The sequence below is a fragment of the Carettochelys insculpta genome, chromosome 31 (assembly GCF_033958435.1).
Source record: "Carettochelys insculpta isolate YL-2023 chromosome 31, ASM3395843v1, whole genome shotgun sequence".
Classification (NCBI taxonomy): Eukaryota; Metazoa; Chordata; order Testudines; family Carettochelyidae; genus Carettochelys; species Carettochelys insculpta.
The window spans coordinates 12458528-12480417 of NC_134167.1; the positions used below are offsets into that span (position 1 = coordinate 12458528).

The following is a 21890-nucleotide window of genomic DNA, read 5'->3' on the forward strand; positions in this document are numbered from 1 at the left end:
CCAGTGTTGCTCTCTGCGAGGCACGGGAGCTATGATTTCCCCACTGGGGAAGGGATCCAGGGAAGGATGCGAGGTCAGGAGGAAGGTGAACGGGAAAGGGCAGGGGCGGCAGGAGAGAATGAGAACTTCTTTGGCTCGGTTTCAGCTAATCATCTGAGTCCTTCACGGCTCATGCAGACTGAGCGGCCAAGCTCTCTAATGGCCTATCCATCAGCATGAAGCCTTCCCCGCTGTCCCATCTCCAGCCGCTCATGTGGTGGCTGGCAGTTGGAAGCTTGATTGCTGGGGGTGGGGGGGAAACTCCTCCGTGTTCGAGTGGGTGAGAACTCTGCCTTTGCCGCTGAGATTCCCTCTGGCTTTTCCAGGCTGCGGCAGATTGAGTGATCAGCTCCAACAAGCCTGAGAGAAGGGATAAATCAGGCTCTTGGGCTCCTTGAAGCTCTGCGGAGAGTGAAGGGGGCCGGGGTTCCTTAGGGGGCAGAGGATTCCTCACCAGGGCTGATGCAAGCAAACCTGGAGCCTGGCTGCAAAGCTGTTCAAATGGGGTCAGGGAAGGGGAGTGACCCCAGCTGTCATCATCATGGAGTGGGGGGCGGTGTTACATGCAGGATGCATCCAGGACTTGGGGGTGGGGGGAGGGCACACCCACTGTTTCCGCCCAAATACACCCCTTGCTTTTAACAGCGAACCAGCTGCTGGAATCCCCCTGACTGGAGGAAGAGTGGCAGGAGGGTTCCTATTTAGCCGGGAGCTTGGGGGACCTGGGAGAGCCCCAGCCAGCACGACCATGAAAGGGGAGACAGGAATGCAAGCTGATTAGCCGCCCAGGCTGCTGTCCGCCCCTGCTCCACACCACTTGCTTTTGGATCACATGCAGAAGGTGTGAGGCTACTGTCCCAGTCTCCAAGCATTGCTCTGGGGTGGCTGGGTGGGCCGTGACCTAGGAGCACAGACTGAATCAACCCCTGTCCTCCAACTCAGAGCAAAAGGCAGGCTAGTGAATGGTCTTGTATTACATTTGCGTTCTCTCTCTCTCAATCTCACACATACACACACACACACATGCTACGCTAGGTGCTGTACAAATACCACTCTGCCTGTAGGAGATTATGGTCTAATTAAATGAGATGGTGGGGGAGGGAAGAAACCCAGGGAGGTGCAGTGACTTGCCCAAAGGTCACCCCGCAGGCCAGTGGCTGAGCTGGCAGCAGAACCAGCTCTCCTGAGTCCCAATCCAGTGCACTATCCACTCGACTCCCTTGCCTTTCTCTGAGTCCTTGTCCAAGGTGCTGTACGGATTCTGTCCCTATAATCCAGCTGTGATGCAGCTGCTTCTGGGGCAGAGGGCAGCAACTAAGGAACAAGAGGTGCAGCAGGCAGAGGGGATTCTGGCCAAAGCTATGGGAGTAACTCCCAACTCTTTGGGGAGACCTCGGGAGGAGTTTAACATCCACACACAGCCAGCCGGAGCACAGCTTTCCCTGAGGTCTCCACTGAACGCCTCACCCTCCCCGGCAGCTTGAGAATATTTACCCCACCCCAGCGAGGGGAGAAGAGGAGGCTTCCTGGGTTTGAACCTCTTTGCCCAGGTCTTGCTGCCGGTTTTAGGGCCCATTCCCACTCTCTGTCACAGCAAATAGCACAGCCCAGCTGAGCTGGCTCCAGCAGGAGAACTAAGGCTAGTAATGCGGGCTTCCCACTTAGCTGGAGCCTGGGCATGGTGACCCTCCCCGGCTGCATTTCAGAGCCCAAGTTCCATTCGGACTGGCCATGACTGAGTCCTCTGCCCTGGGCTGTAATTTCAGGGCCAGGGGTTCCTCAGAATGTAGATGCCCCCTTTAATGACCCGTTCCACTCACGGGGCAGAGAGCGGCCGGTTGAGCAGCTGGGAAGATTTCCGTGGGGTCTGTCCTGCCAGCGGGAGGGATGGTGCAAGCCCAGAATCAGAGAAGTACTGGACAGGCGCTGGCCCGACTGCTGGCCCCCGAGGCGGGGCGTGCCTCTTGCCAGCACGCCCTGCAGCCAGGGCTCTGGGCTTTGCCAGGAGCTTGTGGCGTGGGAAGGAGCGAAGGAGTGAATGTGAGAGTCCGGCTCTGCACAGTGGCTTTTTCCCCTTCCCACGCTTCCTAATGAAACCACCAAAGCCGGCTGATGGAGGCCATGCCCGCGGAGCACTGCTTCCCACGGGGCCGAGGCACTGCGCTCACATGCTCTGACGGGCCCCTCGCTTCCCTGCCAGGGGGTCTCCCCAGCCCCTTTCCCGAGCCTCCTCCCAGCTACCTCCGGGGCCAGGTTTGCCGCCTCCCACATCAGCCTCCTGGCAGCCACCTTTGAAAGGGTCCACGGAGGATTATTTTGCATTACTTGTCTGTCATCTCATCCCTTATTCATCTCTTGGCCACCCTCTGGATCCCAGATCCTGGCCCCCTTCCCTGGGGAGGGGCACGGCAGACCTGTGCCATGCGCCCCACCCCGCCCATCCCCGCCTTGTGCAGCTAATCCTGCTGGCCTCAGCAATCCTGGCCTGAGAGGGGGGCACATCTCACTAAACCAAGGTGCTGCAGATTTCACCTGCATCTCCTCCGCAGCCATTGATGGAGGAGAACCGAATGTGGGGGGGGAGGCGAGAGACCCCCAAAGAAGGGGCCCCCTTGACCCCATCTGCTTGTGCACTGGTGGTGCCACCCCCTCCCTGTGGGCAGCTTTGCACCACCTGCAGATAGCAAAGGTGATGGGGAGGAGCAGCCACCCAGCAGGAACAAATGTTCCCTGATGCTCGCCAGCCAAGCGCCAGCTGCATTGTGCTTCTTGCTCTAGAGCAAGCTACTTCCCTGTGGGGCTTTGGCGCTCCAACAGCCCAGCCCCACCTACATGGGAAACCTGAGGTCCAACGGCCTTGCAGCTAGGGGACAGCACTACACACTGCATCTGTGAGCAATCCACTTCCTGGGCCCCCAGCCCAGAGCTCCCCCAGCCCTGATCTGTTTCCATGGGTCTGATTTGCTCTTGCCCCATTCTTATGCTTGGAGCAGGAAAGGAGAGGATGGGTGGGTGACTTACAGCCACTTTTGGCCTTCCCATGGTTCTGAGGCTGTTCAGAGTCCTGCCTGGTCTCTGGCTTAATTTAGAGTGACCACAGGGCTGCTCTAACTTGCATTCTCCTTCTCAGGGCCCTGCTTTTGCAGCATTCTAGCCACACCGGGGACTGAGCAGGGTAGATGGGGAGCTCCTAATACAAGCCAGGAAGTTCCCAGAAAGCTGTCTGCTATCAGGCAAAGTTAGCATAATTAAGAATCAGCCCCAGGACTCTCCTGTTTGTTACTGGTTGCATCTCCCTCCAGGTCTGACACGTGCAAATGAATCTCCCCCCAATATCTACCTTTGACAGAGTTTTGAAGTGAAACTTTTGGTCCCAGCAGAAAAAAGAACCCAAAACCCAATGGGACTGGTCGTCTTCAACAGGCAGAACTTTTGGGGGAGCTGCTGTGAGCCCCATCCATTAAACCAATTGGCTGCCACAGTTACTAATGCAGACTGGCTTGGAAAGGATGGGAGGCTGGCGCTTTTATCCATTTAAGCATCTTTAATATTTTACATTGAGAGAAACAAGGATCAATGTCCTGTTTATAGTGCCGTATTCATGGGGAATTGCGCCAGGCTTTTGTCCTTTGCAAGCGGATTTCCCAGGAGGAGGGCTTTGTAGGGATGGGGTGAATACCCAGCCATAGAGCCTGTGTCTTGAGGGCTCAGCTGCTATCTCGGTGTAATAATAATAATTTTCACTTTGCAGCTCTCACTCTGCGGGATGGGAAAGGCCTATTCCGCATAGACAGGCGATGAATAAGGGATGAGAAGATAGACGAATATAAAATAAAGAACAGATTAGAAAAGGTCAGGCGGGCACTCTTATTTGCCTTCCCTCCTTATGCAAGGACCTGACCAAATCAGGAGGTAATCACGATGGAAACTGTTAAGGGCCATTTCTCTGCCATGTGTGTGATTAATCTGTGGAACTCACTGCCAGAGGGAAAGAGGTCAAAACAGGGTTAGTTGTTTATGACTGAATCGTAGAACACTTGAATGGACCTCGAGAGGTCATGGAATCCAGGCCTTCACAGCCAGACCAAGCACCATCTAGCCTTAGTTTGAAGCTTGTGCGTGTCCCGTTGATTTCAGTGCATCTTATTTGAGTAAGGGGGGAACTGGGGCCTGACTTAATTTTTAAAAACCACCGATGTGCTAAAAAGGCATTACAGATAAAAACTCACTAGTGCTGGGAAGTGTGTCTTCTACATGTGGCTCTGCGATGGAGATTATACCGATTCTTCTGTAACATCTGGAGACAGCAAACAGGGTTATATGGACCAAGTCTCTGTTCTGGTCATTTTCTCCAGTCGATGTATATGTCATGTAGAGACCTGTGTCACTGAAATGCAGCCACCTTTGGGGGTGGAGGATGCGGGCCACTCTGCAATCCTATAGGTGGGGGAAGACTGGGGCAATGATAAGATGGAACCAATTCTTTTGCTAGATCATGTGTGTCCTGTACAGAACCAAACTATAATCTTACTGATCTCCCACTGGAGTCAGGGCGTCGGGTTCCAAGTGCCATCAGGTTCATAAACACACAGCCCAATCTTCTAGGTCAACAGGAATGCAGCGAGTGACAGGAATTCCTTACCTCTCCATGCACAGGTGAACATCCCAGTATGCCAACCAATCGGGACACTCAAGCTGTGTCTACACGTGCACGCTACTTCGAAGTAGCGGCACCAACTTCGAAATAGCGCCCGTCGCGGCTACACGCGTCGGGCGCTATTTCGAAGTTAACTTCGACGTTAGGCGGCGAGACGTCGAAGTCGCTAACCTCATGAGGGGATCGGAATAGCGCCCTACTTCGACGTTCAACGTCGAAGTAGGGACCGTGTAGACGATCCGCGTCCCGCAACGTCGAAATTGCTGGGTCCTCCATGGCGGCCATCAGCTGGGGGGTTGAGAGATGCTCTCTCTCCAGCCCCTGCGGGGCTCTGTGGTCACCGTGGGCAGCAGCCCTTAGCCCAGGGCTTCCGGCTGCTTCTGCGGCAGCTGGGGATCTATGCTGCAGGCACAGGGTCTGCAACCAGTTGTCAGCTCTGTGTATCTTGTGTTGTTTAGTGCAACTGTGTCTGGGAGGGGCCCTTTAAGGGAGTGGCTTGCTGTTGAGTCTGCCCTGTGACCCTGTGTGCAGCTGTGCCTGGCACCCTTATTTCGATGTCTGCTACTTTGGCGTGTAGACGTACCCTCGCAGCGCCTATTTCGATGTGGTGCCGCGCAACGTCGAAGTTGAACATCGACATTGCCAGCCCTGGAGGACGTGTAGACGTTATTCATCGAAATAGCCTATTTCGATGTTGCTACATCGAAATAAGCTATTTCGATGTTGGCTTCACGTGTAGACGTAGCCTCAGTGAGCTAGTGCTTGTGTCATAAGGCGGAGAATGAGTCCTGCCGTACCTTGAGCTGAGCACCAAGGGTCTCACCGGTCAGGTCGCTTTCCCACCAACCAGGAGCTTGGTTTCCCCTGCAAAAACCGCTGTGGGTTTCCGTTCTGTCTGCAGAGATTCCCCTTACGTTACGCTGACCCATGCTGGACGAGAGAATTTGCCGGACGACGAGAAGTCAGTATTGTCGAACATGTTACCAACACTTCCACTGCTGACTGAGCTCTTAGGAGACATTTAGGGGAAAACGATGGCTAAATAACAGCCCAGAACACAGAGCCAGGACTGGTGGCTGTAAACAAACTTTCTGGGACCGCGGGAAACTTGGCCACATCCGTGATAAGTGGGCATCCGGCTAACCAACATCATGCCAGATTACGGATGTTACCAGATGAAAGAGTGCCGGATTAGAGAGGCTCAACCTGTACAGTCACATGAGTGGGGAGAGAATCTGGCCCACTGCAATGCAAATGGTATGTAAATATTTGCTTTAGGGATGGTTTACTTGGCTTTCCTACTGTTGCGCCCCTAACAGATAGGACAGAATGGATTGTCTCTTACCATATTTAAAGCTGTGTGGCTGGCGTTACACAGCCCCTGAGGATTCCTGGGGCAGCAGTGTCCTGGCACCCCTCTTGTGTGACCCAGCTCCCTGCTAACACCCTTGTGGTCCCTGGCTATGCCGCTTGCTAGGCTGCTGTTCCCCTGGGACTCCCAAGGCGGTCCTGGTCACTTTCTTTGTCTGGCCTTGACCCCTGGGGCATGTGTGAACATGCACGGCCTGTATTCATGTGAGCATGCGGAGTTCCTGCTGTTTGCATGTTTTACACCGCACCAGCAGGTTTGTCTGGGCCACTATCTCAGCCAAGACAAGTTGTGCGTGTGCAGGCAGGAGTGTGTGTAACACTGATCACGTGCCTGTACAGACCCCCAGTACCCCCTGAACGCTGTTGTGACATTCGGGGTGTTTTCTGGCCTGGGCTTGTGGGGCGTGGCCCTTACTACAGCACAGTCCTGCAGCCTTAAAATCCAGGCTGCCCTGCTGAGAGACCCAGTGCTGTGGCTGTCTTGCAGGAGCCAACTCTAGGCACGTTACCTGCTCCTGTAAGGCAGGTGCTCCACTGCAGGGCACGGGGAGATTTTAAGAGTTCAGGGGCCAGATACTCGGCTGGTGCAAATGGGCAGAACTGCAGAGGAGTCAGCGACACTGCACCCGTTTACGCCTGAGGAAAGTGCAGTCCCATGGCGGTGCTGTAACTCAGAGGAATCAGGCTTTCATTGTGCTGCACGTACTCGATGGCTTTTCATTCAGCTGCTGGTGCCCGCATGGAATCTCACCTTTCTTAGCCCAGCGCCACTCTCTCGGCCCCAGGGGAGTCTCTCCCGATTTACCCGGGGGGTGGGGGGGGTTAGCTCCGTGTCTCAGCACTGCCGAGTCACCTTTCCTCCCAGGCTTCCCAAGCTGCTCTCACGTGCCGCGGCTTCCAGACAAACCAACCAACTAAACGGCTCGTCTGCAACCGTCGGCATCGCTCGGAGACGCAGCTGGGGCCCTGAGCATCTCTTGTCTGGATCGATGCCACCCCACGAGGAAAGACACCCAGCCAGCTCTGCTCCAGCCTCCTCCCCCTTTCCCAGGGCTCGGGGTGTGAGTGTGCAGAGGGGGTGGTGTGTGAGGCATTTTATAGCCACCCTGCAGCCAATGGCATTGCGGAGAGGTGAGATGGAGGCGCCGGGCGGATGCTCCGTCCGTCAGTGCATCCTCACCGGGCACGGGGGAGCCCCTCAGAACCTCCAGCTGACCCTGCCGCGTGAGCCAGCCTCCCGGCCGGCCGGACCACTGAGTTGATCAGAGATTTGTGGAGCGACTGGAGTTTGCAGCAGCTGAGCGAGATGGGCCCCGAGCAGGAGCTGGTCGTGCCAGGATTCTGCTGCTAGGAGAGTTCAGCCAGCCAAGTTTGGAAAGTTTGCGTTCTTTCTTCCTCCGCTCTCCAGGCTTTGCCAAGGCAGCGACCGCCCCCGCCTGCCCCTCCAGCCCAGGCAGGTCCCATCTCCCCTCTGCCCATCCCCGCCAGCAAAGCCAAAGGAGATTATTCATCAGTCCTTCTCCAGCGAGGCCACAGAGATGTGAGGCTGCCGAGGAGTTGGGGGGAGGGAAGCAGGGGCTCGTTTCAGCAGCACATCTGCTCCCTGGCCCCTCGGTTGTGGTTCTGGGTGCCGGCGGAGCTGGGCTGGCCCCGGGGGGCGTGAGTCGCATGCCCCCAGCGCTGCACTGCCCGTCGCGGGACGCTGGCCGGCCATGGGCATCCAGGGGATGGAACTCTGTGCTATGGCTGTGGTCATTATGCTGTTCATCGCCGTCCTCAAACAGTTCGGGATCCTGGAGCCCATGTCCATGGAAGGTAACTACCCCTGCTGCCTGGATCCACCCCCGTCCCCACCCTGCTGCTGGGATCAGCCCAGCGTCCCCTGCCCGCTGCTCCTGGAGCTCTTACCGCGACTCCTCCTCCACCCGTGCTCTCCCTAGGTCAGGGCATAGCACCAGCCAGCTACTGATCGTGGGTACCCGTTGCTTCCCCAGCCTGGGAGGGGGATGGGGCACAGAGACCGACCTTTCCCCCAGGGGCTGGGCCGTGGGTTGCAAGGGGAAGCCGTCTCCCAGCCCCAGCGTCCCCTCGTGCAGTGGCCTTGCCAGGCTAGGCTGGTGGGAAGGGAGGTATGCAATAGAACTGTGAGGTCTGAGCCTCTGGGCCCCGGTGGGGCATCCCGGGATTGCAGGGAGAGCAATGGGTGTATGGGGGAGATAAGGGGCAGTTGTCCCCTGAGCTGCCCCCGGTGCTGCCCTGCTGGGCCAGAGCAGTGGGACGTTTACATGCCAACCGAGGACCCCTTTCTCCCCAGCTGCGAAAGCAGCAGGAGCCTCCTGCAAAGCAGCCCTGGGTGTGACTCTCCTGCCGATGGAGCTGTTCTGGCAGCACATTCTGGGCCCTCTGCCCGCCCGCAGGAGGAGAAGAAGTGAGGAGAGCAGCCGCTCCCCACACAGGGGCCAACACCCCAACGTCCCAGCCCTGGCGTGCAAATGCTCTGTGCTCGTGCCCAGGGAGAGCCACTCCGCTGGGGTCAGTGTGAGCAGAGCCCTCGGCTGACTCAGAGGGACCAGGGGGTCGGTGTAGCTGTGCCCTCTCTGACTCCTGCTACCTGCAGGCAAACTCCCACACAAGCCTTAGCAAAACCCCACACCTCGTTTGGGATTCACGGAGCCAAAATCCCCCCAGTGCAAGCCCTTTGGGATCAGGCCAGGGATGAGTGGGAACCTTTTCCGGAATCGTCCACGTTTCTTGCGCCAGGACACGTGGGACGGCCGCCATCTTGGCCGGCATTTGAACCAGGGACCTCTGGAACGAAAAGCAGGAGCCGCTAGTGTTTGAGCAAGCTGGGACTTTGACAGGCTCACACCCTTGGTGGGGCAGGCTGCGGGGGGGGGAGAGTTGGAATGCTCGCTCACCAATGGGTTACCCATGCACGCCCTAGTGACAGCAGTGTGCCGGGGGAAGCATTCCTCCTGGAGGGTATCTGGCTGCTTGGCTGGGAGTCCCCACTTGCAAACCCGAATCCCACCCCTGCCCCAACAATCCTCCCTGTATTTCCACATCCGCCTCCCTCTGCTGCAAAGTACAGAGCCAGGCAGCTTAGTAACCACAGAGCCATCTCAGCATCACGTGGCCCCAATGAAATATTAACCAAGGAGCAAAAACCGGCTTGTTTGACTCTTAAATCAAGAAACTGGATCCGACCCCTCAAGGACACGGCTCTGCAGCTCAAAGCTCTGCCCCAGCCGTCTTCTCTCTGCACCACTTCCATGGCACAAGCCCAGCCAGGGTGGGGAGGACAAAGCCAGGCGCTTGCTGAGCCCAAAGACACAGCATCTCTCCAGGACCTCCAAGGCCCTCTCTGGGCCCCAGCACCAGCAGGACCCTCCCTGAGTGAGATCAGCCCCGTGTTGTCCCCCAGCTGCTTGTGCTCCTGCGGCTGTTTTTAAAAGGCACACAGTTGCCGTGTCATGTCCCAGCCGTGCTCTGACCTTGCTGTAGGGGCATCTCGTGCCGGAGTGCCGGCTCTTTGATGACAGTGACAAGTAAGCTGAATTCCAACCGCCCCCTGCCCAATGAAACTCTCAGGGCCAGCCCCTCAGCAGGGAGCTCCACTCACTTCTGACCCATCCATAGGAAACTCTGTGCTGGGACGAAGCACGAGAGGATGCTGGAGAAAGGAGTGGCGGCCATATTCCCCTCTCCGGCCAATAATGGGCGTTCTCCCCAGGTCGTGGTGGAGGTGCCTTGGTGGAGCAGGGGAAGATGCAGCCCAGGGAGGGATGTGCGTGGACAGAGTGTTTCACACCCTGTGACAGTGGCTGTCTCTGGCACGGGTGAGATCCCTCTGAAACCGAACGTGACGTCGGCTCCCGACTCAGCTCAGAGCCCCTCATAGGACTCCAGTACTGGAGATCATAGCGTGGCATTATTTATTAACTGCATGCTTAATACTTGCACGTTTGGAGACAAAAGGACCAATACGAACAGCTGCCATATTAGCTGCCCAGCATGAAAGTTATGGTATTGTGAACTGTGGTGGGTTTGTCACATGGGCTGAGGACAGTGTTTTGGGGACATAGGATTAGATCAATGGCTCATTCTCTCTCACACCTGTATGCTAGGGGGTGCAAGGGTGTGAACCCTCCTCCCCCTGCTCCCATGTCTGGTTTCTCTCCCTTCCTCCCTGCTACACTGTGTGGGGGCGAGAGGGAGGGGTGGAGCCAAGATATCATGTGGCTGCAAAAGTCACTGGGGCATTTTGCAGCATGATCACACACACGCCTCTGGGGCCAAATTCAGCTCTGCAGTAACTCCACTGCCTTCCAGAGAAAACTGCACCCAGGATCAATTTCCAGCAGCTAGGTCTTCAGTTAGCGCAGTCCAACAGAGCAGTCCCATCACGCCTTCATTGCTTCCCTTTACACTCCCTGTCTCCCATCGGCTGCAGGCTGCAGCGGCTTTAACGCCTGGTACAAATTCAGCCCCACATCAACAGAAGCAAAGCAAGACACAGCAGCAGCCTCAATAAGGGACTCAAAAAGCTAATGAAACCTGCATTCCCTCTGCCCAGGGCCTAGGGTGAGCTAATGCTTCCCAGCTGTTCGTATTGGTCCTTCTGTTTCCAACCGTGCAAGTATTAAGCATGCAATTAATAAATAATGCCAGAAAGCATTCCAGGAAAGCTTATGCTCCAAAATATCTATTAGTCTACAAGGTGCTACAGGATTTCTTGTTGATACTACAGCAAGATCCTGGAAGGTAATTTCTGTAAAACTTTTATAACTAGATACATACATATATTCTGACAAAATCATTGTAGCAGCCTCTATTTTCACTTGCATTTTTCCTTAACCTCTCTTATGCGCACTTATTGCGTGACTATTTCAGACTCCTTTATATTTAAAAAAAAATTGTGGTTCACATTGAAAAAAAACAAAAAGCAAACAAAAAAAAACTCCGCCCCCGCCCCTCAGAAATTCCTGTGTATGGGCCTGCGTCTGTGACAGTGGCCAGTACCAACTGCCCCATATACTGGCAGGAGAAACCCTGCAGTACTGTGAAGTATCATCCTAATCCCCAAATGTGAGAGATTGGCTTGAAGCAAAAGGTCTTTTAGATCCCATCTCAAACGCTGTGTGTACTAGCTAGTCTATTCTTGTTATTCAGACATCTATCCAGCTCCTCTTTGAGCCTAAAATCTTGGCCTTGACAATAATTCTGTGGCGCTGAGATTCTGCAGCCTGTTCCGTGTTGGGAGATGAAATGTGCGTCTCTTTAAAACTGCCTGAAATCCAAACTCTCATTTGCTCCTCGGAGCCTGAGTGAGGGACTCCGGGTTGGTCCTACTGCAAATCGAGTTTTGTTCTTGGTAGCCGTGGCAGTGATGGACACAGATGTAGGGCGGAGCTGTGAAATTTCTTACCCAGAATTCAACTTCCTCAGCATCTGGGGTGATTTGGGTCTGAGCTGTTGATGTGGACTGGGTCTCTAAGACCTTGACAAGGTCAGAGTATTGGAGGCCAGCGCTCCCTGTAAGCTGAGCACTTCGGTGGCTGCGCAGGAGCGATTCAAGTGCCATCCAGCTGATTAGCAGAGCGCCCACAGCCGACAGCATGCGTTTCTATTGGTGGTGCACATCCCCACATGGCTGGGTGCACAGAACAAAATTTATTTCACCCCAGATGGAAAAAATTGGGGGGAACCCTGCTAGAGGCCCTGATTCGGTAATACACTGAAGGACATGTGTAAGTTCCCCTGGAGCCAATGGGCTTTGTGTTTATCTGAATCAAGGCCTTTATGAATTAATCCTCACTGCACTCTGTGGGGCAAGGCAATACCATTAGCCTTCTGGTGCAGAGATGAGGTGAGCTGGGCAGGGCCTGGATGTCAGGAGAATCCAAATCTGCTAGGATCGTAGAAACTCACGGTCGATGTAATCCAGTCTACTTTTTCTGATAGTGGCCAACACCATCTTCTTCTGGGGAAGCTGCAAGAAACCTTGCAGGGGGATAATCTGTCCCTTTGGAGAGTTTATAAGTGTATAAATGTATAATAAGCATATAATATGTGTCTCTTTGTGCTCTATCTGTGATTCTTCGTCCCTAACTGGTTGACCACCTCTGTAATAGCTGATACAGTCTGATGCATGTTACATCAATATTGTGTGGTTAGAAATAGAAGAAAGCAGGCTGGAGTGTTAGCAGGGTGGATTGGGCTGGCTGGGAAGCTATACAGTGGGGCTTCGTTAAGGAGGAGGAAGCAGTGTGCAGAAAGAACAGTCCCCAGACCCACAGCTGTCCCCTACTGCCTCAGTGAGGGTTGCACTAGAAGGCCTCTCTGGTTGGCTGGATCTCTGCTCTGAGTGTGACTGGGGCGGAAGTCTGTGTGTGAAAGCAAACAACAACCCTCGTTTGCAGCCAGGTACACTAGAGTGGCAGGGGCTTGTGGTCCTGGTTCAGGTTGGTGGAGGAACGGTAGTAGATACAGAGCGGGAAGTAAGCAACCCAGGGAGCTGTTTGCTCCGCCAGCGGGTGTCCCAAAGACCCTGCCAACTAGGGGGAAAGGAAGATGGTGCTGTCGAGAAGCTAAGCGGTGCGACCGTGGTAAAGTTCATTGGCCCAGCTGAGGCGGTAACCTGCTCCTGGTGGTGGCCCCTATAGGCTGTTTTCCTAAAGCAGCGGGTGTGAGCGCGGGACACGTGGCATTGCCGACGTGCAGAAAGCAGGCGCCGGAGGCATGAGGCTGTCCCCCACCCAGACAGCGTGAGGGCAGCTGCAGATGGGAGAGGCGCCCATGAGGTGCGTTCCTCCCACAGAATGTCCACGGGGCGCCCTTGTGTGGCCGCCGTGACAGTGGGGCTCCATCCCTGAGGGTGGGGACGTTCGCGCTTCAGTTCAGCTGGAGGATCGCCAGCGTTGTAGGGGACGCATGCCCCGCTGAACAAGAGCTGGGCAGGCCAGCCTCTCTGCCTCAGTTTCCCTTCTCTGGAAGCCAGTAAGGACTCCACTCGATGTGAGGAGAGGCTCCTAGAGGCTGGTGTATTCAACCGTCTCCTGCCCAAAGGGCCATCACGAACCATCCCAAAGACAGGAAAGGGGCCTCCAGCTTTCAGCGTGCCTGCCGTTGCCGGCCAGCCCAGTGCAGGGACTTACTTCATCCTCAGGCTCCACGGGGTCAACAGCTTCCCACCACTTTGGTCTAGAAGGCAGCATTTGAGCTGGTCCCATTCTCTGAGGTGGGAACCTCACCCTGCATTCTCTGCAAGGGTCTTAGCCCAGGGCCCTTAGAGAAACGAGATCAAGATTTCCCCTTAAACCCTCCTCACTCCCTGTGCTTCTCCCTCACTTTGAATCTCTCCCATATCCTTCTGTCTAATATTGGACCTTTCCACTTTTAAATAGTCACAGGGTGGGATGGATTGACCACTAGGCTGTATTGCCCTTATGGGGGAAACCTACCCCATCACACGTCTACCATCTGAGCTGTGACCGGGAATTGCGCTAAGGATCTCTAGAGCTTAACAGCAGGAGAGTCTTCTGCTTGTGCGAAAGGACTAACTCCTCTAGCTGTCAGCTGTTCTAGGAGCAGACGCTGTGTCCACCAGGCACAACACAGGGCTACAGCGGCAAACCCAGAGATTTTATTATGTGGGACATTTACCTGAATACGGAACAATTAGCTCTGCAGACATCACATCATTAACAAGGCCTCTAACTTTCCAGGCACCAGCCAGTTGTGGGCGCAGCTAACTGTGGGTGCAGCTTATGGACTTTTGACCTTTTAGCTCCTTCATTGAATCTTTGAATCAAGTCATTAGAAATTAAGATCCCCTCCTCTGTGCCTGCACTTAATTGGAATGGCTGGACCTATTATTAGGTAGAAGTTATTTGTATTACATAAAAGCCTGGAGACTGCAGCCAAGATCGGGCCCATGGTGCCAGGTGCTGCACAGATGCATAGTAAGGGGCAGTCCCTGCCCTGTACAGATTTTGCATTCTAAGGACTTCATCCTAAGCCTGTTGAAGTCTAACTTTGAATCAGGCCCTAAATGGACAAAGCAAAGGGAGGAGAAAGAAGGGACCTTTATCCGCCTTTTCCAGCAGAGAAAACAGGCCTGGAGAAACTGAGTGACTTGCCCAAGGTCACACAAAAGGTCTGTGGCACGGCAAGAAACTGACTCAAGATCTCCTGGAAGCCAGTCCGGTGCTCCCAGTGCAACCCAACCCTCTGGACGGCTACTGATGAGAAGGGTTGAACAGTGTAATCCAGAGTGATTGTGCTGTAGTACTGTCCTGCTGGGAGCAGCTGGGATGCTGTGTTTTAATGGCGATCACTGAATGTGTGGGGCCAGGTGCTTAGCTGGTGTAGCTCCATGAAATACCCTCCCATGGTCCATCATCAGAACGGGGTCTGATCTCACAGAGTCTACACAGCCGCAGCTCTCATTGACTTGACTGCTGTTCTGGTACTCCACCAGCTGGCTGTGCAGACTCCTGGGAGAGGCATGGTTTTCTTTCTGGCTTGTCCATCGCCACTAACAATAAAGGTCCTGCAAGTGGAGCTAAATTAACTGTCCTATTGATGATACATCAAACAGTTCAGCTCCGGCGTGCTGTGCCATAGCAAGGTTGGGTCTGCAGGGCTAATTGGGAAACAAAGACAGTCCGGTTTGTTGTCAAAAAGTCAGCTGGCGTTAAGCACTGACTTGATTTGGTTCACTGGTCATTTGGGACAAATTCCTTCGGGTTCAACTGGCATCAAAAAAATGAAAAAGCCCATTTTGAGTCCAATGAAACATTGAGCTTTAACAAAACTGCTACATTTCCTTTCAATAGCAACCATTTAACGGTGATTAAGGTTGGGTTTGTGCATAAAATGAAAGGAAACTTGGAACCAAAAATGTAAAAATGTGTCATTTCAAAGATGGCAGGATGAAACATTTTGATTTCTGTCAGATTTGTGGGGGGTACAAGAGGGGTTTTGGCCAAAACAGTTTGGTGTAACTGATGCACGGTCCTGAAATGTTTCAGTGCTTCTGAACCTGCATTTTTGTCTCCTCCCCCAAACAAAAATTTTTTTTTCACCTGGTTCTAATCACTATTAGCTGCAAAGGACATTTCAGACATTAGAGGCTGATTCCTCCCCTGGTGTAAATCAATGTAACAGCCCTTGAAATAGAATTGATGTGGTGGATTTCACTCAGTATGAGCGGGATGACTGATTCAAAATTATTTTAGTGTACTGTGCAATTAATATGGTGGCTGGCATCACAGGAGATGAATAGCTGGAGACAGCACCCTCTCCAGAGCTCATTGCCCAGTTTCTCCCTGTATCGTCCCAGGCTTGAGTTGCAGGCAGAAGCAAATCTCAATCGTTGGTCACTCAAAAGCCTGTGTTTGGTTAATCCTCACAAACACGCAGTGCTTGCAGAGCTGGGCTGACCCCGAACTCCACATCCCCAGGCAGCCTCAGCTGGTCTTTCCTCAGACACGCAGGAGGTGTAATGAACATGGATCGAGGAGGTGAAACCAGAGCGGAGACCTTTTCCCCACGTTTGCCAAAGGGCCGCTGCTCACAAATGGAGATGGCGTCGGTGCAGATTCTTGTCTCTGATGCAGCCGCTTGTGCTTATTAGCCTAATACTTGTTCATGACCCCGTCCCAGCATGAGAAGCGCCTCCCTGAAAGCAACCAGTGGATTCAACAGTACATTTCAGAACAGAGCCTCAACTGGTGTCTGCTGGCAGTGACCTCACTGGAAGTTTGCCAGTTTACGCCTGCTGAAAATCTGGCCCTGTCAGGTGAATAGGTTGGGACATGTGTGTTAGTGTGAAGTGCACCTTTACCCTCTGGGTAGCTACGCTCCTCCCCCCCCCCCCCCGTCAGCAGCGGGTGGGCTCATAATTCGTACAAACTGGCCAGATGGCAGCTGGGTGCTTCAGATCTGTGGACGTTCCCTCAAGGAGTGGTACAGACCCAGCCATCCCAACAGCCAGAACCAGGGGTTAGACTGAACAGACTAGAACAGGGATCTGCAGCCTGCAGCTCTAGAGCTCTTTAAGGGCTTCGTTGCGGCTCCTGATATTGTAATTGTAAAGTAAAAAAAAAAAAAGTCTTGATTATTTTTGATAAACAGGGAATGTCTAAAAGCCCCCAAATGAGCAACTCATATCTAACTAGCAAACGATATATGATCTCGAAACGTTGGATAACTCCCCCTAGTGTCCTCCAGAGAGAGAGAGAAGATGTGGGAGGGAAAGCCAGGAAGACAGTGGTACAAACACACACGTAAAGTGGGAGGAAATAGAATACGTAAAACGTTTGTGAGCGTCCTGCAGCAAACACGTATCGCGTTACAAATCATTGTGCGTGCGCTCTGCTTAAAATAGGGGCTACAAAAAGGACGGTTTAACGTTGTTTATTGAGGACCATCTCATATTCACATGCACTGCACCTCTTAAACTAACGAGTATTGTACTGAATTGGAAAAAATGGCTCTTCTCGCTATTTTGGTTGCCGATCCCGGGACTAGAACCGTTCATTCATTTTTATGAGACTGACTGTATGCATATGTGTGTGGGATGTTTGTGATGAGGTTTCATTGTAGCTGTTATTGTTAAATTTAGTATTTTATTGGCGGCTTTTTAAAAAAATCCAATTTAAATTTTACGAAAATCCTATTTTTTTAAAAAAAATTACCAATTTTTATCCCCCCGGCCCAAATTCAGTTCTCCCTTTGCATGGGATGAATTCTGCCTTTCAATAGGGGACTAAATTGAGTCTTGTTGTAAGAAGATCTCTCCGTAGACTTCAGTGCACTGATTTACAGCTGAGCTACCTGTGACCCACTACAGCTATGCTTGTAGCATCCTCATCTACTGTTATTTTCGGTGTATTCCTGTACCCAGCAGCTCCCGCCTTCCTGCCCTTCTCCGGTGTACCCATTGATTGATGCAGCCATCAAATCGTTTTCTAATGGAAATTTAGAGCCTGGTATTAACTGCTGCGTGTCTAGTTCCCAGGCAATCTCCATTAACTTAATCTTGCAATCATGACGTCTGCACAGATACTCAAGGCCATTCTTTTTTCTAATGTAGGAGGTGGACTCCCAGTGCTTTCAAAAGGCCTTAACCCCTCGCAGAGGTTTGATGCTGTCACAGCTGAGGTCCTGGTTTTGGTGGTCCCAAAGCAGCGGGCCAGAGCTGCTGCTCAGAGGGCAGTACCGTGCTCTGCTCTGCTGCCTGCATGGGAAGGGATCCCTCTCCTTGAGAAAGGGGATATGGAATGAAAGGCTGGCTGGAATCCCAGAGGAAAATCTCCCAACCGAGCTGCTGAGTCTGGTAGCTTCTCTGCACTGAGGAAGTGCATTCTGCTATGAGGAGGCATCTCTGAATGGGGAATGAGTCACCTAGCACCCGATCCACAAACCCATTGCAGCCAATGAGAGCTTTTCCACTGACGTCACTGGGATTTGCGTGGGATCCTAACTCAGGCTCGGTCCACACTAGGGACTTAAGTCGATTGCATATATGCAATTCTAGCTACAGCAGCTGGGCAGCTAGAATCAACCTATCTGCAGTCGACTTACCTGGCTGCCTACACAGAGGAAGCTCAATGAAAGAAACTTTCCCATCGACCTCCCTTACTCCTTGCAATATCAAGGAGGACAGGGGTCAACTGCTGACTCCTAATAGTTCGATTTCACATGTCCCCACTGAGTCGATCTTCCTGGTCGTGTAGACAGACCCACAGATCGTACCCAGTTACAGCCATGACAGCACCATAACCCTGGAGTCTGCTTCTCCCTCTATCTGCTGTTGTCACCTGGGGACATGGGCAAATCTTCTTGACCCCTATCAGTTGATGAAGCACTATTACAAGACGTTACAGCCACTCTCCCACCTGAACGGCGGACTGAAATAGACAGGGCTATCCAGCTTGTAGAGAATCCTACCGGATCACAGATAATCACCTCCACGCTAGGAATGAAACTCAGAACATGGACGCCTCCTTTTGACCTATAAACCCACTCGCCTGCGCAACCTGGGAACACTAAACAAGAGGAAACAAAAAATTCCGAAACAAGTTAATAAATCAAAACCAAAATCTCTCCCCCGAATGTAGGCTTTCTACCTCCCAAAAGGAAGAAGTGCCAGAGACTCAGTGAAGTCCATGAGGGATTGCCCGGTTGCTACTGATTTTACATGGAACATGCTCAGATAGTATGTTGAAGCAAGATAAAATGGGCGAGTGGATGTGTCTTGGTATGGATGGAGAGAGACAGAGGGATTTGTGTGCAGATCGTTGAAGAGTGGATGGATGTGTATGGGGATGAATAGGCCTCAGACTGGAGATAGGTTCCTTGCTCACAGTTCCAAGCCTCTTGCAGCCAGCACTCTGCCCAAAAGCTTCCCCTTCAGAGCTGAATGTCCAGTGCTTCTCCAGGCTGTGTCCTTGGTTCTCTGCTCCTTCTCTGTATCCCTCTATGGTCTGTTTTTTCCTTCTCTCTCTTACATACACACCTGCTTCCACTCAAACCAGTACACAGTGAGGCCCCTCCACTCATGTAGTTCAGCCTCTCATGGGCCTATTATGAAAGAAGCTGCCACCTGGTTCCATAAAGGAGCACGGTCCCAGATCCTTAAAAGAAGTTAGAGTTAGGGTTTCTCTACGCTTATTGGAAGACTGACTCATTCAGGGTAAATCTTCCAGGGTTTGATTTAGCACATCTAGTGGGGACATGCTACATTGAGCCATCAAGGCTAGATAGTTGGTCCTGGTGCTCCTCATTTTTGTGAGGAGTAAAAGATGTCGACGGGAGAATTTCTCCCATCAACTTTCCTCTGTGAGCAGGTGATGAAAAAGACACAGTCCCAAAACACCTCCTATCCTACCAGGTCCATTAACATCTCACCCTCTAAGCCTACCAGCTGGCCGGCACCTGGATCTATCCTAGGCGGCCACCCATGCGCACAGCTTATGGGGAACACTAAACCAAAGCCTATGGCCTGAGTGGTGAGTTGGTATTTGGGGCCTTGTTGGGCTGTTTCCATTAGGAGGAGAAATTGCTGATGGGAATCAGGTATTTCTTTGGTGCAAGCCTGTTTGTTTGCAAAGCATGCACATGAAGTTTGGTTTCCCTAAACTCAGTATAACAAACAAAACAGCTGGCAGTTTTCTTGCTCACAGTTTCCAAGCCTACCTGTCTGGCCATCACTTTGCCCAAATGCTCTCTCTTGGTTTTCTCCCAGGATGTCTCTGCCAGTGCATTTCTTGCTTTCTGCTAGCTTTCTCCCTGCTGTGTGGTTCCTTAAATGCATGCACACACTGAGTTGCAATCAAGTCAATTGCCCAGCTGCTGGGTTCGCAGTCAGTCCCTAGGGATACCTATTTTATTCTTCTTGAATTAGGGCTTGCTTAAGCCTTCCAGTGCAGAACAATGCCTTGGGCAGTGACTTCCATAGCTTCAGCTATCACTAACAAATGGGTATTTAATTGCTCCCTCAGTTAGCCTGGGTGAAAGATGGCTAGTATCCACCTGCAGCTTCACTGAGGTCTGTGATTTCCCAGAGATCATATAAATAAATGCATAATAAATTAATACCTAGATCAAACTGCTGAGTGCTGGCAAACAACAACCTAACAATATGCCCGGTTCCCTGCTGTGCTGGGGTCAGACTCTAGGAATTTGTGTCTCTCTTCCCGTATGCTCACAGAGTTTGTCTTGTGTCATTTCAGACAGCAGCGACAGTGACCTTGAACTTTCATCTGTCCGGCACCAGCCAGAAGGACTCGACCAGTTGCAAGCGCTGACCAAGTTCACCAAGAAGGAGCTGCAGTCGCTGTACAGGGGCTTCAAAAATGTAAGTGTCTATTGGGATCTTGCCTCAGCCGAGCAATCCCTGAGAACAGCTGTGCCTTGTGTTTTCCGGGGACTCTGTTTGCTGTCCATATGAGATCACAAACCAAACCCTGGCGAGATGGGAGCTGGATGTGAAGCAGGCTTGGAGCTATGCAAAAAGCACATTGATCAGAGTGAAATTTGCCCCCATGCTGAGCGTGTGGATAAGGTGAGGGCTGTGTTCCCTCTAATTTTGTCCATCGGTGGGTGGAATAAATTTTGTTATGTGCACCAAGGCATGTGTAGGTGTGAACCAACATCAGACACACACGCTGCCCAATGTGGATGGTTGTGGACGCTCTGCTAATCAGCTGGGTGCCACCTGAATCTATCCGGGGCGGCCACCCACGTGCGCAGCGTACAGGGAAAGCTAGACCAAAGCACTGTGTAATTCCTACTGAGGCTTAGAGGGTGAGATGTTAATGGATCTGATAGGATAGGAGGTGTTTTGAGACTTTGTCTTGTTTGTCACCTGCTCACTGAACTAGGGGGCCAGAGCATTCCCGGTGCAACGTGCGTATGCTGGGGGTACTTTGGCCCGGCACTACACAACATCTAGTAGGGATGCACAAAATCGATCTCTCAGGGTTCACAGTCAACCCCTGTTCTCCTTGCAACACACGATGAGTAAGGGATGTTGATGGGAGAAACTCTCCCGTCGACCTTATTCAGTAGGGATAGCCAAGTTAGCCGAGCGCAGCTATGTCATTTTTAGCTACGCAACGTATCTGCGGTCAACTTCCTTAGCCTAGTGTACACATAGCCTAAGAGATTTAGGGCATCCAGAGTCTTACCCTGAAGAGCGGTTCTCATCTCAGGCAAAATCTTCACACCAGAGCCGTACTTTTCCCCTGATTTGGGTCAACAGCCTTCTGTAGTTTTTGTTTGTTTGTTTGTTTCTGTTTTTGTTTTCTTCTTCTTAAGGTGTGTCAAGCAGATTCCAAAGTAGGCTGAAGACAAAGGAGATGAAAGATTCCTATTGCTTTAACAGACTTTCCCCGTGGCGGGAACCCATTTTTTTTCAAGCATCCCTCTTACTACCCCACCACTACCCAATAGAAAAACCCTGAATTCCAAAACAGGAGGACTGTATCAGGTGGAATGGGCCCATGTCTTTCTACGCCCACCACCTTCTGGACTACGGGACAAACAAAACCATTTATAAGCCACACGGTTGATTGTCCGGTCATCAGGGTCCCTGAGACACGAGTCATGGCCCCCCTTAACTCTTATAAAACTATAAACCGACATATTTTTCATATGCCTGATTTCACCTACTAGAATGACACATGCCCAAAAGTAGGATATGTCAATCCAGCAGAGTATGACATTGACAATGATAGGTCACAAGAGGTATTTTGTCCAAAGCATCTTCCAGATATGCATGTTTATTCATAACCCATTTTCCGTAAAGCACGGGGGCGTATCTCGCATTGGGCCACAGCACATTGCTGTTGGTCCTGAGCAGCTTCCAGCCATGTGTTAAGCAATGCACTGAGACACCTGTCCCCATGGAGGTGGGGTGGCCATAGCACAAGGAGAGGCTGTGCGTTGGGTGGAGAGGGGACCACGAACACCAAGGTGCCCAGGGGTCAGGGTTTGAGGAGGGAGCAACAGACCAGAGGCTAAGCTGTGAGAGAGGCCCTAGGAGGACAGGCCTTGGAAGAAGGATGTCTGGGGTGCATTGCATGGCAGAGCCATGGGATGAGAGGAGAAGCAAGTAGCAGGTGTCACGGAGTGTGGGCAGCCAGCAGGCCCTGCACCCCCTCTGCAGTCAGAGGTGACTCTCATTCAGCAGGAGAACAGAAGGTTTGTTAGGTGGCAGGGACACAGTAAAGACCAGACTTGTCAGCACAGGAGGCAGAAGCTGTCAGTACCATGCACCTGGGGGAGAGGGACCCAGAGGGGTCCCCAAGCC

The 21890-nt window shown here is 52.5% G+C and overlaps 1 protein-coding gene across 1 annotated transcript in view; it reads left to right on the forward strand.

Moving 5' to 3' along the window:
• KCNIP3 (potassium voltage-gated channel interacting protein 3) overlaps nucleotides 1-21890 on the forward strand; it is a 77238-nt gene that overhangs the window by 45272 nt on the left and 10076 nt on the right. Inside the window, exon 3 of the mRNA XM_074981629.1 lies at nucleotides 19810-19934. Coding sequence (XP_074837730.1) covers nucleotides 19810-19934 — 125 coding nt within the window. The remainder of the gene's footprint in view (nucleotides 1-19809; nucleotides 19935-21890) is intronic.